We start from the raw sequence: 15,114 nt of genomic DNA, 5'->3' as shown, positions 1-15,114 counted from the left end.
GAGCCTTCCTCAGGTTTTAGGCCTAGAATTGCAGGTGTTCTTTCTCTTTAAAAGAAATAATGCAAAACTGAATCTGTCAGGTAGTGGGTAGTAATGTGTAAGTTAATATATTGCATATATACAATATGGGGTGATTTTTTTTTTACAAGTTATTTTGTAAAAATCTAATAAAAGGCTTTTTATCCCACAATGGCTTTGTCCTCTGTAGGGTTACTCTTACACATCTGTCTCTTAACTGGGCTTTCTTTGTGAGCTCTGATAAATACTCCTTTGACTTGCTTTGGTAAAGCACAATCATATTTATTGTAGTTGCTCGTGGACCTTTGATTTAATATTCAGTAAAGACTTGTTCAAGTTTGCATTCCCTTGTCTGGAACCTCATGCCCAAGTACTGCTCTGTGGTATTGAAAGAGAAATCATAATATAAACACAAGGATAAAATGTTAGTGATTTTTTGTAGTTTGGTTGAACACCAAGGCTTGTGTCCTTTCTGAATGAGGTGTGCAGTTGATTTTTAATAACTGTCAAAATTGGGCTTAATTCCATAATGAGTTTTTTCCTCTGGGTTTTTGAGGAACAGGAAGAAAGGTATTGCTTTTTTGGTGCCATTATAACTGCTGAACTAGGGCTGGTGTCAGTATCAATCCTGTGGTTTGTTACAAGTTACCTTTTCAATCCTGCAGCTCTAACCTGTGTAAAAATCTTTGGGTAGCAGAGTGGGAAGTGCTGTATGTTTGCAGGCTTGTTATGTGTCTGCAGTTATGGTCAGTATGTTGATCAGGCTAAAAAAATTGCACACCCTGCTTAGATAGAAATTCCTTTTAAATCACATTGAGTGATAAAAGAAACCCAGTGAAACCACTCAATCCTTACCCTCCTTTATCCTTGCCAACACCTAAATAGGAGCTGGATCTGAGTCTCCATCTGGGAGCAATGACACAGTTGTGCCCACACCTAAAAATGGCTCTACCCAGAGCCCTACTCCTCAAGTGCCCAGAAGCAATTCCCAGGGAAGCAATGAGAACACAATGAGCATCAATGATGCTTCCTCCCTTCATACTCTTCCAATCTCTGTTTCAAAAATAAGGTTCATCCAGAGCCCTGTGCAAGTTCTACACACACCAGCTCTAAGTGGCTTTCTCAGCTGAGAACTCCTACATACAAAGGAACTTCTGGCACCCATGTTTTTTTCCACTGATATTTTTTCCCCAAGCATGTTAAAAAACACCACTTTGTTTTGTTTTAAGCTTCTTTCCATCTTCCTCTATTTACTCCCTAGTTCTTATATTATGTACAGCGTGCCTCCATCAGCTTTTTAGTACAGTCCATAACTGAGCAGACTATTGCTAAGATGCAACTGATCACATTGATAAACTAACTTTAAATATTAGTTTTGAGAACAATTTTGGATCATAAATGATAACTACTTGTCTAAGCACTATAATAAAAGCATTCAATGCTCACACATTAAATCTAGAAGAGAGTAACTTAAGTTATTCACCTTACCTTTGCTCAGCAGCTTGGCCTGTGCTTGGTCAGTTGTGTCCCTCACACGAGGGCATCACAGTTCTTCAGGGACAGCTAAACCTAAGATTTAAACATTGTGGTAACACCTTGTTTTGCCCTCTAGTGTGGTTTTTAACACACTAAAGTTACCATGGGAAAAGAAAAGCAAGGAAAAAACACACAAATATCTCAAAAACAGCCCAGCTTGACTGAATGGCCAACCAAACTGCAAGTTCATAGAGCTGCTCCTTGAAAATCCTGCCTTATATGCAGGTTGGGTCCTCCCCCCACCCTAACCAAGAGTAATTGTTGGTAATTAAGTTGTTCCTAGAGAAAAAAACAAAATGAATTGCCACTTTCTCTAAGTAAAGCACCAGCTGCAGCCATTGAAATTGATTTCATCTAGCTTTTCTTCTTTAAATAATCCTAATTTGTTTGTATTTCTGTGGCAGTAGGTAGGTGTGTTTAAATGGTGGTTACTTCCCCCAGTTGACCTTTTGTCATTTCTTTGCAAGACAATTTTGTTATGTGTCACCTTTAATTTTATTTTATCCTGTTGCTGCAATTAGCTGTCACTTGTGAGACTTTTTGAGTGGCAAGAGACCACCATGTTACTGTGAGGCTGCTCTGGAACTATCTGTTAGAGCATTCTAAAATACATTTCAGCATGACACACAGCTAAAAAAGAATGAAGTGTTACCAAAAGAGAGATGCAAACCATTGCCTGGAGTGCCAAAAGTATAGGAATACTTTATTGGATGAGGAGGTTGGGAAGTACAGGCTGATAGCATTTCTAGGAAACCTTTTATAATTAAGAAAATAATTTAGAATATAAATAAAGTTCTATATATACCAGATAGTGATTTCAACACACATAACATTTGACCACATCACATGAAAGACACACCAATGCATGCCACCACCTTTGCTGAGTGCTGATCCTCTCAGCTGAACTTTTTTTGTGAAGTTCATGACCTGCTGGTAACCTGTGGTGGATAAAAGTGTGCACCTTGGTCTCTGCTATAGCAATGAGCTGTGCTAGCGATGAAAGCTGCCTGAAGGGAGTACACAGCCACAGTTTGTCCCCTTTGAGTTATTAAATTGAAGTTTTCTTCTCAGTTAAGGGCTTAGAGTGGTGCATTCATCCATAAAAATGTGGATTTTTAGAAATCCAGGAGCCTGATTTCCATTGGTGAATATGCTTACGGTCACTGTAATAAGTATCAGAGATAATTTAATGTGCACTGGAGAGTGAGCACTTAACTTGTACATGCTGCTTCTAAGTGGTCTTGAACATTAAACTCCTCTGGCTTTCTGTGGGCCTATTATAGAGACATTTTCTAAATCATCAGGTTTGTTTTATGGAAAAATAAAATGCATCTGGCCAGGACTACTTGCGTGTACTACTTACTTAATTTCAGTCCTGGGAAAACAGTCAAAATACTTATATGGTAATGGGCTAATTCCCATAACAATGAGCAGGGCTGATGAGATGGCTGGATAATCTATCCCTGGTGAGTACTACAGTCATTAATTCAGTTTTCTCAGTGCCTCCCTGATAGGTGGAGCTCTGGCACTGGTATTTTTTTCCCCTCGATTATCTCTAGGCAGGAGGATGACAAATAAGGGATTATTTTCAATTAGTGGGGTGTAATAGAGAGGGAACGTGCAGTGCAATAAATTCTTATTTTGTGTACTTTTTTAGCTTAACACACCACCTCTGGTGTAAGTATGTCCACACATGGTTTTAATCAGAAGAAAGTACAATGCAGAGAAAGACCAAAGTAATAAAACCCTTTTTCTTCCCCTCAGGCCACAAAGTCCTGAGGTCAGATAAACTGTATTCCTGTTTTTATAGCTAAGCCTACCCAAAACAAACTTTGAGGCACATAACAAATTAGCAAGAATTACCCTTGATAACAAGCATTATCCAAGCCACTTCTGCTTTACAAATGTTGGGCTGAGACACAGCATGCAGTAGGAGCAGTGTGACACCTCTGTCCTGGTGAGCTCACAGTGCCTTAATTAATGACAGCAAAATCCTTCCCATGCTACAGCTGCTGGTAGCATGGAGGAGGAATGAGGGGTTTACTGATTGTTCTCTTTTTCAACAACACAGTATTTACAATATTTACAAAAAGCAAAAGAGAAATCCACACGTGTACGTGGAAAAGCTTCACCGGCATTCGTGGTGCTCCTTGATAATAGAACTGAAGGCATTCTGGTGTAGACTGGTCTTCACTCTTTTTTCCCTTTGTCTTCTGTTGCAAAACCAAACTCTCACGACTTCCTTCTCAAGATTGAGCCCCTCAGCCATCCTCATGATTTCCTGAGAAGATGGCTTACTTTGTTCTCCGAAGTGCCTCTCTAGGGCTTCCTTGGCAGCGATGCTGGATAAAGAGGGAAAATTTCACCTTTAAAAACTTTTCTGTACATTCAGGCTTTCACCATTAGTTCAAGAGAAAGATCAAGTAACAACACTGAAGGCAGTAACTTGGTTTGTTTAATCTTTCTTCACATAAAGGGAACCCAAAGCACTAAAAATACTCTGTAGCTCTCTGCTGACACAAGCAGAGTGACATCGTACAGAATTTTGGCATGGGGTGATTAAAAGGCAAAAATGGCATCAAGCTCAGTGCAATTTCAGTCTCAATTATAAAATATTTGTGCTTCTTGATATTATCTAGGAGACACAGCTACTAACTAGTTATGAGTGGGGTCAAAGGAATTAGAACAAGCCTGACCACCCTTCTGCTCCAGCAAATGCACATCAGTGGTGTTCCCTGGTTGTATCAAATCATTTGGGTTTACAGAGAGGAAGAGCTTCATCACTTAGATTTGGGACACACTGTGTGTTTTGCATCTCACTAATTATAGAGACAGCACTAGAGTATTCCTAGAAATCACAGAGATTATGGCCAGCTGTTTTAGCCATCATCACATTCTCCAAATGTCTGCCCTCATCTGTTCCTCAGTCTGCAGTGATCAAAAGTGAGTGGTTTACTAAACAGAATAATTTAATACTGTTATTTTTTCTTATTTCCAGATAGAATTTTCTTCCAATTTCTGTTACATACTCTGAAAAACCACATATGTGGCATGCTTGTGTGCCACTGGGAGGCATCCAGAAGTTTCAGCAGTAGCTGTAATTTCTTTGGACACGAGAGGGCACTTCATGCATTATTCTGGAAGTGAGGTGCAGGTATTTGCTACAGAAATACAGTATCTGCTCCAGTTCTAGTTAGTTCATCTCTTGGTCTTTCGTTTATGGGTCAGTTTTTCAACATTTACTAATGTTTAACAAAACTGGCTAATTAATAGCATGGTGCACATACAGAAGTATAGAAACATTACTTTTGACTAACAACTTCTTAGGTTTTGAGCGAAGTATGAAATATAATACTTTGGAATTAATTGGGATCTGGAGGGTTATGCTGTTTGATTTTTTTTAACTAGAATATTTCCAAATATTGGAACTTTTAGAAGTCCAGGATATAGATATTCATTAATAGAAAAGAGCACTTCAATTTTGACAGAAGAAAAAGAAGCATCTTAGCCAAAATTGTTTCTTACCTGTAATAACCTAAATATTTATTACCTTATGGTGGTTCTGCGCTTCCTCTTCCGTTCATTCACCCCAACTTTTTCATTGTACAAAGCTGTATTAAAAAAAGAAGAAGCAGCCAAACAACAAAAGCTGGCAGTTACATTCCACAGGACTGGAAAACAAAAAATAGTCACTTTCTTTGAAGGAAGAAGAAAGCACAAGAGAAAGTGCTGCTGAACAAGAGGAGCATCACACACAGGAGCCTTCCATTGTTAGGACGGCTGGTCATTGTTTTACCTCCAATCATAAATGGTTATAGGCAGAAATTAGCAGAAGCAAAAGGCCTTTGCTTGTGAAAAATCCCTGTACACTGCTAAATGATCCTGCTCTGGCTCTCTACAGGACTGGAACTGGTTTTCTGGGATGGGAATGGAAGGAATTTCTTCCGGCAGCCCAAGAGATATTTCTGCTATTCTGTTTCAGTTTTCCATGCATTTCAGTTTTCTCCTCCATGCTCATCCAAAAAAAAAAAAAGGACAGCTATACTTTAACACAAGCACACCTCAGCAGTTAAAGCTGGTAAAACAAAATCTTTAGTCCGCAGAATACACATAACAGCCCTAAAATATTTACATGGGATTCTTCTTGAAGTGCAAATCAATATTTAGAGGGTTTCAGCTCCCTACCTCCCACTTGTTCTGCTTCCTCCAGCCACTTGGACAGGATGGATTTCAGTTTGCAGGCGTTCTTGAAGCTCAGCTGCAAGTTCTCAAAGCGGCAAATCGTCGTCTGGCTGAACTCGGAGCCGTGCACAGCAGCCAGGGCCTCCCCAACATTGGTTTGGGTATAACCTGCCAGAAACAAAGAGGAAAAAGCAGCTTTGAAGCTTCCTAGGGCGGTTACTTTCCTTGAGATGCTCAGCCCTTCACTGCTGGCTCTCGTGGTCAGTGTGTGCTGCAGTGCCTGCAGGCTGAGCGCCCTGCAGAGGCCTCTGTGGCCAGCTGAGCCCACTCAGAGCCTGCTCGCTGTCCTGGTGGTTCCTGTGCAGTGTGACACTGACTTAGTGGAGTTTCACACTCCAGGTTAGGGATTTGAGAAGGTTACAAACACACCATGTCTTTCTGTAGATGGTGCAAGAGCAATAATCCCTGGAGGCACTGCTGGTATCCTGTTATTTGTTGAAACATCCAAGCTGAAGTCATCAGAGAAATGCTGCTCTTTCCTTGCAGACACTGACTTTGCACCAACAGCTCCCTGCTCATTTCTCTGAATGTGGATCTGCCATGGCTGAGGGACTGGATCATCATCCTCCTTTTCTGCTCTGGTGCCAGGACAAGGCAGGATCTCTATAGGTACTCAGTGTCCCATGAGGCACATTTTAACCTCCTTTTTGACTGCACTAACCCTGTGTCTCTCAGACCCACAACCTTTTTTGTCTTGTAAAGCTCAAACTCAGATTATTTTTCCTGTCCATATTGCATTTCTCCCATTCCACAGGCTCCATGTAATTTGCTTGCACCAAAGAAAGTTTTGTTACCTCAAAAATTCCAGATGAAGATGCAGTGATTGACTATGTGTGGCCTGGCAAACACTTTCCATTGCTGTGGCTGACATCAAATAAAGGATATGCAGGAAAATTGGCCAGTTTGCTATAATTTTTTAAACCCTAATTTCTTTTATTTCAGTTTAGACTGCAAATGGAACACACTGGCTTTCTAGCTGTTGAGATAGTGCACAGATACCCCATATAACCTTATAATTTTATATAATTATTATTTTATATAACCTTATAATCTTTTAGGTTTATAAAGGATACCCTATAATTCTGATGCAATGTTATAAGTGATAACGTCAAGAACAACAGGGTAAAGCCCACCTTTGTCCTCGGCAGATATTCCACAGCAACAAAGATATCAATTGCTTTCCAACAGTGTCATGGCACAAAAAAATAAACCAGGAAGAGAAGCTTCTTACTGGTGTGAAGGATTTCCCATGGATGTCACTCAGTGTATACTGAAATGACAGCAGACCATCAGATTAAACAGTCCATGGGGAAAAGAATGGGTATGGGAGGTTAGATGGTTATGAGGGTGAGAGGAATAGTGGATTTGTCTTTCCAAATGAGCTGTGGGTCTGCTGGTAGATAAAACCAGCACTGGGAGATAAAAGAAATAATGGGAAGGATTCCACTGATTGATGAAATGGAAAAAGATATTTGCTTTTACAAATAAACTTTAGGTTTGCTGATAAATGAAATTAAATACTGAAAAATGAAAGAAACAATGGAGAAGAAAAACCCCTAAATTCCATAAGAATTAAAAATTAAAAGGGAGGGTTATACACTAGAGGGAAATCTTTGGTATCAGGCATTCTGGAAAGTATGTACCTCTCAAGTACTTCAGCCAATGGGGAAAGAGGGAAGGGAAATGCAGCAGGGAAATTGAGATAAAAAGGAGGCTGTGTCCTCCAAAAACTGGAGAGATCCCAGAAGAATGCCCCATGGCCTCTCCCTTTATTCAAATAAAGTAAAAGGACTCCTCTGTCTCCTTTTTGGACATAAACCTCTGGTGTTTGTGGATTAATTCCCCTGACAAGGGCTACCTGCCCTAAGTTGCAGATAATTTGGAGCTCTGCAAAATATTGCACCTGGCACTAAATGCAATTTATTGAACATAAAAAAAATTATCTGCATTTAACACAAATAATTTAAGGGCAAGAAAGTTTACAGTCCCTTTCTGCAAAATAAAAGTTCATTAATTCCATGGAAGTCTTCTAGGAATGGAGGAGGTTTTTCAGGGCAAGGCAGGATTAGAGTTATGATGAGACAACAGCAGAGGCCAGGCCATACAACACTCAAAAACAATTGGGCTTTCACTGGACTCTTCCAGCCTTTTGTTCGTGGACATGAAGCACATACCCAGCTTGATTCTCCGCAGCTTGAACTCGTTGGCGAATTTCTCCAGCTCCCTGATCTCGGGGGAGTCCATGTCCACGGGCTCCTCGGCGGGCTTGCTCTTCCTGCGGAACTCCTGCTTGAACTCCGCGGGCTCCTCCGTGAGCAGGGGCTGGGGCAGGGCCGCGAAGCCGTGGCCCAGGGCACAGGAGCTGGCACCCAGCGCGTGCTCCGGGAACTTGTACAGGCAGGGCGTCAGGCCACCTGGGAACGCCAAAGAGAGAGCTCACGGCACCGCTTCTCTGCTGCTGCCCTGTAAACACCTCCCCTCACTGCCTCCTCATCCCTGCCTGCAGTTTTAATTCTATAATACACATTGGAGAATCCAGGAGTTAGAGTTCCCTAGGATGTGTTTTCTCTTTTTCGTCCCAAAATGCCAAAGAGAAAACTCATTGCACTGGCTCTCTGCTGCTGCACTGTAAAAACCTCCCCTTGTCACCTCCTCATCCCTGCCTGCAATTTTTATTATATAATACACATGGGAGAATCCAGGAGTTAGAGTTTCCTAGGATGTGTTTTCTCCTTTTTGACCCAGCACATGGAAGTCTATCAACAGCCCCTTTCACCAGCCACAGCCATCCTATCACTTAGCAAACCGTGAAACACTTAAATAAGAGGCAAATGGTCTACACTTACACAAAAATCCATGTTCTAAGCTGGACTTGAGTGGCACAACAAGATTGATGGATCTGTCATTTCGGGTCACTTAAAATTTGCCAGTCTTAAGTGGCCCAACGAGAGCCATGAATCTGTGTCATCTTGAGTCGCTTAAAATTTGCCAGTCTCTCTTTTCTGGTATAAGAATACTTCCATGTAGATGCCATTTGAAGCTCAGACAAGATACCATCTTGGCTTAGCAGGGAAACCTATCAACAGCCCCTTTCACTGACCACAGCCATCCTACTACTTAGCAAACCATGAAGCACTTAAATAAGAGGCAAATGGTCTGAACTTACACAAATAAAAATCCATGCTCTAAGCTGAACTTAAGTGGCACAACAAGAGTGATGGATGTGTCATTTTGAGTCACTTAAAATTTGCCAGTCTCTCTTTTCTGGCACAAAGAATACTTCCATGTAGATGCCATTTGATGGTCAGACACGATACTATCTTGGCTTAGCTGCAGCACAGAATTTCTTTGAGGAAAGTACACAGGTAAGAGCTCAAAGAAAAAAAAGAACAACAAAAAAACTAGAACTCATTCAGAATGATCCTTCGAAAAAGAAATTGCTCCAGGATAAAACAGAACTATTTTCCACCACCTTTTGTTCCCAAATGTCAGACTTAACAAGGAGATGCAGTTAAGAGTGAGGGCTGATTTTTCCCTAGATATTGTACATAGAGATAAAAAGTCTCTGACCTGAGGGAGGCATGGGGGGAATTATTGGAGAAATATTAATACTCCTCAGTGTATCTGGAGCAGCCAGTAAATTCCAGGTTCTCAGGTCATCTTTCCCAATTTTCTAAATACACAAAACTGTGTAGAAGAACTCAGAATTTCATTAACCTCTCACTGCTGCCTCCATTTATTAGAGCTAGGTTTTTCTTCACTGCCCCAATTACTCCCATCAACGCTGGAGATTCTAACCCCATTGAGCTATTTAATACACTCCACACAGGATAACCACAAAAAAACCCCCCAAAAATAATGAAAAATGCTTTAAAAGAGAGGGACTTGCTTTGCAAGGTGCTGACACCATTTACCACATTGGGGTGAGGCATGCTGCAGGTCTGCAAGATACGAGTCTGGGAGAGACTTGCTGAGAGCATCTCTGGAGTTGCAGACTTGATGCCTAAGAAAATAAAGTAAGGAAAGACAAAAATAAGAAAATAAAGGAGAAGAATAAGAATATATTTTTTTGGAATTAATGAAAACTCATTTCTGAGCAATATAATTTATTATTACTTATTAACTTTCCCCAGAGGCCTGGACAATGCCAGGAATCTTTTTAAAAGACACAGAAATGCACGATGAAATACAAGAATATGGAAATTTGCATACCATGAAGGAAGCCTACACTCTGTCCCTATTAGTCCATGCTGATTTACTCTAGCATTTCCTTAATTCTTAAATAAAATAAAATTGAGTTTGATTTTGGATTATTTCCAAGTCCTAGTTATTTCCTGGGAGTTACATTAACTTGGTTCATGTCATTATCTCATTGACTGCTACTTAAACTCGCACAGAGCAAAAGTGCCTCACTCTTACTGAGCCTGGGACAGGGAAGAATGAGCAGGATGAGTGTAAAAATCCATGATCACATGGCTGATCTGCCTGCTGCATTCACCTATCCCTTCATTATGCCATCATTTTATTTTATAGCTTCAGCCAAGGCTGTATCAGTCCAGGTACTGGTCACACGCAGGTGTGCTGGGTATGTCACTTCTGGCCCTTCAAAAAGTGATAATCACCAGCAGAAATGGCCAGAGGTGAGCAAAATGAGCAGGATTTTCCCAGCTTTGTAGGGAGACATAAGATACAGAGTGATTTCACAACAGATGCAGAGGTTTGGGGAGCTCTGGGCACTAATTTCCAAACCCTTTTTCTAGCGCCTCAATCCAAATCCCATCTTCTTCAAACAATTGTGTTGGATTGATCCCTCTAAAGAACAACTGGCTAAGACCCACACTCTGACAGCTCACCCAGCTGAGGTTTGGAGCCCCTTACCTGCCATCACCCCGTAGGTCGAAGGCTGATTCCCATAGTGACAGGAGGGCACGGAGTAGTGCAGGCCTGGCCAAGGGCGTCCCGGCGTCGTCGCGGCAAAGCCAATGCACGAACACGCACGAGTTGGGAGCAAAGAGAAAACAGGTGGGACTCGTAAGAACTCAAGGTTCGAGACACAGCCTTGAAGTGTGAGGCAGGCAGTGCCTTCTGTGCAGTTGTAGCATCTTCTGTGAGTGTTTAACACAGGGTCACAGCCATCAGGTTAACAGGGAGAACTGCCACTAGAAATAGCGGGACATCCTCTGAGGCAGGAGTAGGAATTGTCATGCTGTCCCTTGATGAGTTGGTTTTGGTATAAACTATGGGCATAACCCAGTTTGCACAAAGTGCTGAGCAGGGGAAGCATTGCACTCTTAAGGAGGAGACCTGTTCCTCTCCTCACTCAACTTCCCCACGCTGATTCATTCAATCTCACACAAAAACTAATTCTAGGGTCCCAGGAACCCTATAATGCCTTCACTCTCAAGCAAACCCCACAGCAAACGAAGGCCTGGGCTTCCAAAGGCAGCAGTTTGGGACATCTGCTTTGATGCGTCCAAAGATCACAATTTCTTGAGTGCCAAGCAACAAAAAGCATTTCAGAGTGCTTTGGTGAGATAGAGAAACACGATGGTAAATTCTGGATTTTTCTGGTCATGCCTAAATAAACATTTTCCATCACCAGCGCCAACAAACACACTGTTAGTTTATCTCTTGTGTTTTCACAGAGGTATTTCAGGTCTGTGCCCAGTAATAGCCAGTGCCTGAAGAATGAGACCATTTTTTGCTGAATGCAATCTAGAGAGAGATATGGCTGTTCCTCATGTACAAGTAGGAATAAAAATGCATGTACTGCCCCCTCTAACAACTGCAATAAAACAGAATATTAAATATTAATGTTTATGAACATTCAGATATGTAAGACCACATTTGGAAAAACACATTCCTGTTGTTCAAAACAGTCTATTTAATTAGGGATTAGAATATTTGGGTTTTAGAACAGTAATCATAACAGTAAAGTGTCCTGTTTAAATATACTTGCGTAGATATAAAAATCTACTAAGACAAACAGTCTTATATTAATGTAGATGCAGTGAAAATAAAGATTGTGTTAATAACTGTAATGCATGTAGAGCAATTCAACTTTGCTGTTAAGATCTGATTTTTACTGGTTGCATTTTCCACTATTTCATAATCCACTTACTATAAATTTTATGCATGAACATACAATTTTTGACCTGCTAATCATGATTTAAAATTAAATAGTGAGGATGATGCTATTTAAATGAAATAATAGCAGTTACAGTGTTGAGGATACTGCAGAATATCAGCTGAATGACACAGCATAGTATTTGAACAGAAGTATTTTCATCTTTCTTGTGATGAAGACTTGTTACATCCATTTTTAAACTTTTGACATTTCAAATAAGTTGTTATTCAAAATTCTTTCACCATTATGTTGTACACAAATTCTTCTCATGTGCGCTCAAAGTGGCACTTTTTATGACGGTTCCTTAACCTATGTATGAAATTTGTAAATCTTGACTCATTATAGCTACCACCCTCTGTTTCTGCTTTCCCAGGGTGGTTTTTTCACAGGATCATCTTCTGGATGTGGTTCAACAATCAAAATTTCCACTGACTGCAGTGGCATTTGTCCTTGGGTGGCAGATACAAAATATCAAAACCTGAACCTGTGGCAGGTGAGCATCTGCTCTGGGCCAGCCCTCATCGTGTCCTTTCCATTACAAGTCAGGTGAATCTGGAAAATACTGCTGTCATACAGATACATAAATTTGACCTCATACAAAATTTATATTCTCCTATTCCCTGCCACTATTGCTAACCCACAGCTGTATTGGGATATTTTGAGCCTTTTGCTTAATGTATAAGATGATCCTGTTTTCTCTTACCAATAATCAATTTTCACTACATACATGCTTTTTCTTTTCATTAAAATGCTTTATTACCAATGCTTTTCAGGAAAAATCTACTTTCTTGTTAAGATTCCAAATAAAATTCTAATATTAATGCAATTTCAAATAAATCAACTATTTCTTTTTCTTTCCCTGAAGGCTTTCTATAAACAATTCCTGTATTCCACAATCCCAACTCTGCAGTATTAACACTACAAGAAAACACTCTTTGGCTCAGATATTTTGTGATTAAATAGTCCTAATATTTAAATGCATCTAATTGGATTGTATACACGAATATGCAAGGTTCAAAAATAATGACAAGGTTTCTACTAACCATTTTGAACATCACACTTAAACCTTAGTGTTGATCCAGTCTGAAATATGCCTTGCAAAGCAATGTTTTTCCTTGTTTAAAACTCCCCCAAGCTATATTTACACTTGTGGCCTTTTAAATGTATTTCCTATTTAAGGCAATTTATAATGTTTTAAATTATGGTTACATAATAAACAACCTTTCAATTATTTTACATGACACTTGTCAATGAAGACTGTAGTAATACCAAAACCAGTGTTGGAACCTGTTCTAAGTTGGCAGCATATTTGAGTCCAATCTTGTCACAAACTTAAAGAAAATTACATATTTAGCTAAAACATTTGTGCTTTTCCTGATCCACCCATATGCAGGGTTTCGTGAAATTGCTTCTACTTTGGCATAGCCCCAATCATACATAACACTGACACTGAACACTTTAAACACTGAGAACTCAATGAACTCATCTATCATCCAAAAAATTACAAATGAGAGCAAGAGTATTTTCAAAAAGTACCTGTAGACACAACATTGGTGGTGTGGTTGGAGACCTGCAGGCACTCTGCAGCGCTGTGGTGCATTATCAGAGGCAGGGAGGGAGAAGAGTCAGAATTCAAGGGCACAAAGGTGTCTGAGGAAGCAAATGCTTGGCAGCTCATACCCTCCCAGAGGCGAGAGAGCTGCCTGTCCCCTGTTCTACCAGAGCAGATCCTGCAGGACTGATGGCACCTCAAGCTCTGTTCCAGGATTTCACCTGGATATAGACTCAGAGGAGGGCTCCAGAGCACAGGGAGGTCGTGTGCAGGTATTTATACCACTAGGAAATCCCTTTATCCATTTTAATGTTCTTTTCCCAGCAATATTGCTAGCCTGGTACAGAGCCTCCTTCCTTCCCACACAAACACAATACGTGTCCAATTAATGGAGGGGCGGGGGAAGAAGAGGGAAACCAGAGACATGATTTGACAGATATTTTCAATTAGGTCTTTTGTGGAGGACAACGACCAGAAAAAAAAATTAAAGTATCGTCTCCAAAGGCGGTGGCAACAGACAAGTGAGTTTAATACCAAGTAGGTTTCCACAGTTAACACCTGCTTCCAAAATCTCATCCAGGCAATTGTCTGCAAGGCAACCTGTCTGAAAGCTCAAACAGAAGTCTGCAACAGTCAAGAACCTATAGCAAAATAATCTGAATTAACCTAATTCCCAGCAGTTGCACAGTGATCATTTGTCTTGACCTATACCAGTATAAATCAGAGATGTGTAATATGAAACAGCTGTAGCCATAAGGAACTTTTTGAACAGATAGCTTTCCATAAGCATGATGTGCTAAATGTTTATCTAAATGTTTATCTAAGATAAGCTCTTGACAGAGTCCATGGTGTCCCTTAACACTAATTCAAAGTTCCTCTTATTGGTTTATACTACTGCAGCATCTGAAGTCTTCTACTCAAGATCATAAGGAAAATCAAGATCCTTACTCAAAGAAGAAAAGTGGTTTTTTGACATGAGACTGGAATAATTTTGGAACATGATAGAAAGCATACAGGTTACCCTAAAAGTTATGAAATTTCTGCAGTACACCATAGTCACATATTCTACGTAGATGCAATAAAGGTGGGCTTGGTTTGGTTTTGTTACCTAAGATGATGTGAAGATGACAATATATTTTGTGGGTTTCATATTCCAAACTGGGTTAAATGTCCAAACTAGAATTTTGACAACACCAACTTCAGATACATGTGATAGGAGCAATCATACTTGTCATAGCACCATTTTTCATGTGTTTCTGCAGAAAAGTGGCATTGCTTCGAGCCATTCTGCAGAATCCTTTAAGTGGGTCTTGGGAAAGGCTGTGACTAAGATTCTGAAGAAATTTCAGAATTCCTGCATATTGCAAACTGCACATGTGTGTCATCAAATGAACCCCCCACCTGCATTACTTTGGGCTTGGCTCAAGGTATCCTAATTTCTGTGAATTCATATTCAAAAATTATTTTAGCTATTTTCACCTCCTTTTTTCCCTCAGCAAGGGCATGATAGATCTAACAGGGGGTCCCCTCCACATACCAGAGTTTTGAAGCCACGAGAGAAAAAGAATAACTTTACATCCCTGTCTTTGACATTTTTTTCCTCAAATCCCAACAGGTGTCACTGTAGACAGTGATTCAG

At 40.3% G+C, this 15,114-nt stretch overlaps 1 protein-coding gene across 2 annotated transcripts; it reads right to left on the bottom strand.

Moving 5' to 3' along the window:
* Positions 1–930: 930 nt before the first annotated feature.
* Positions 931–13,601, bottom strand: POU1F1 (POU class 1 homeobox 1). Of its 2 annotated transcripts, XM_054270371.1 has the most exons (7): positions 13,460–13,601; positions 11,101–11,106; positions 10,675–10,740; positions 7,971–8,210; positions 5,740–5,904; positions 5,105–5,165; positions 931–3,896 (listed from the first exon to the last, which is right to left on the bottom strand). In XM_054270371.1, exons 1-7 carry the CDS (start codon positions 13,599–13,601, stop codon positions 3,683–3,685), a joined length of 894 nt encoding a protein of 297 aa, XP_054126346.1. In that variant the 3' UTR covers positions 931–3,682. The 2 variants fall into 2 exon arrangements, with proteins under 2 accessions (XP_054126346.1, XP_054126345.1); XM_054270370.1 differs by lacking the exon at positions 11,101–11,106 and having other exon boundaries at positions 10,675–10,824.
* Between the last annotated feature and the right edge of the window lie 1,513 nt (positions 13,602–15,114).

Source organism: Melozone crissalis, unplaced genomic scaffold (assembly GCF_028551555.1).
Source record: "Melozone crissalis strain CALT ecotype California unplaced genomic scaffold, PUWL_Pcris_2 ptg000009l_1, whole genome shotgun sequence".
NCBI classification, from domain to species: domain Eukaryota; kingdom Metazoa; phylum Chordata; class Aves; order Passeriformes; family Passerellidae; genus Melozone; species Melozone crissalis.
This window is presented reverse-complemented; position numbering and strand designations above follow the sequence as displayed.

Excerpts from the sequence above, each read along its gene's own strand:
- POU1F1 (XM_054270370.1), bottom strand. The coding sequence starts at position 13,601 with ATGAGCTGCCAAGCATTTGCTTCCTCAGACACCTTTGTGCCCTTGAAT. Across the intron at positions 10,825-13,459 it reads CACCAATGTTGTGTCTACAG|TCCCACCTGTTTTCTCTTTG; the intron begins GTACTTTTTGAA and ends AGTTCTTACGAG. Across the intron at positions 3,897-5,104 it reads AAGCGCAGAACCACCATAAG|CATCGCTGCCAAGGAAGCCC; the intron begins GTAATAAATATT and ends CTCTTTATCCAG.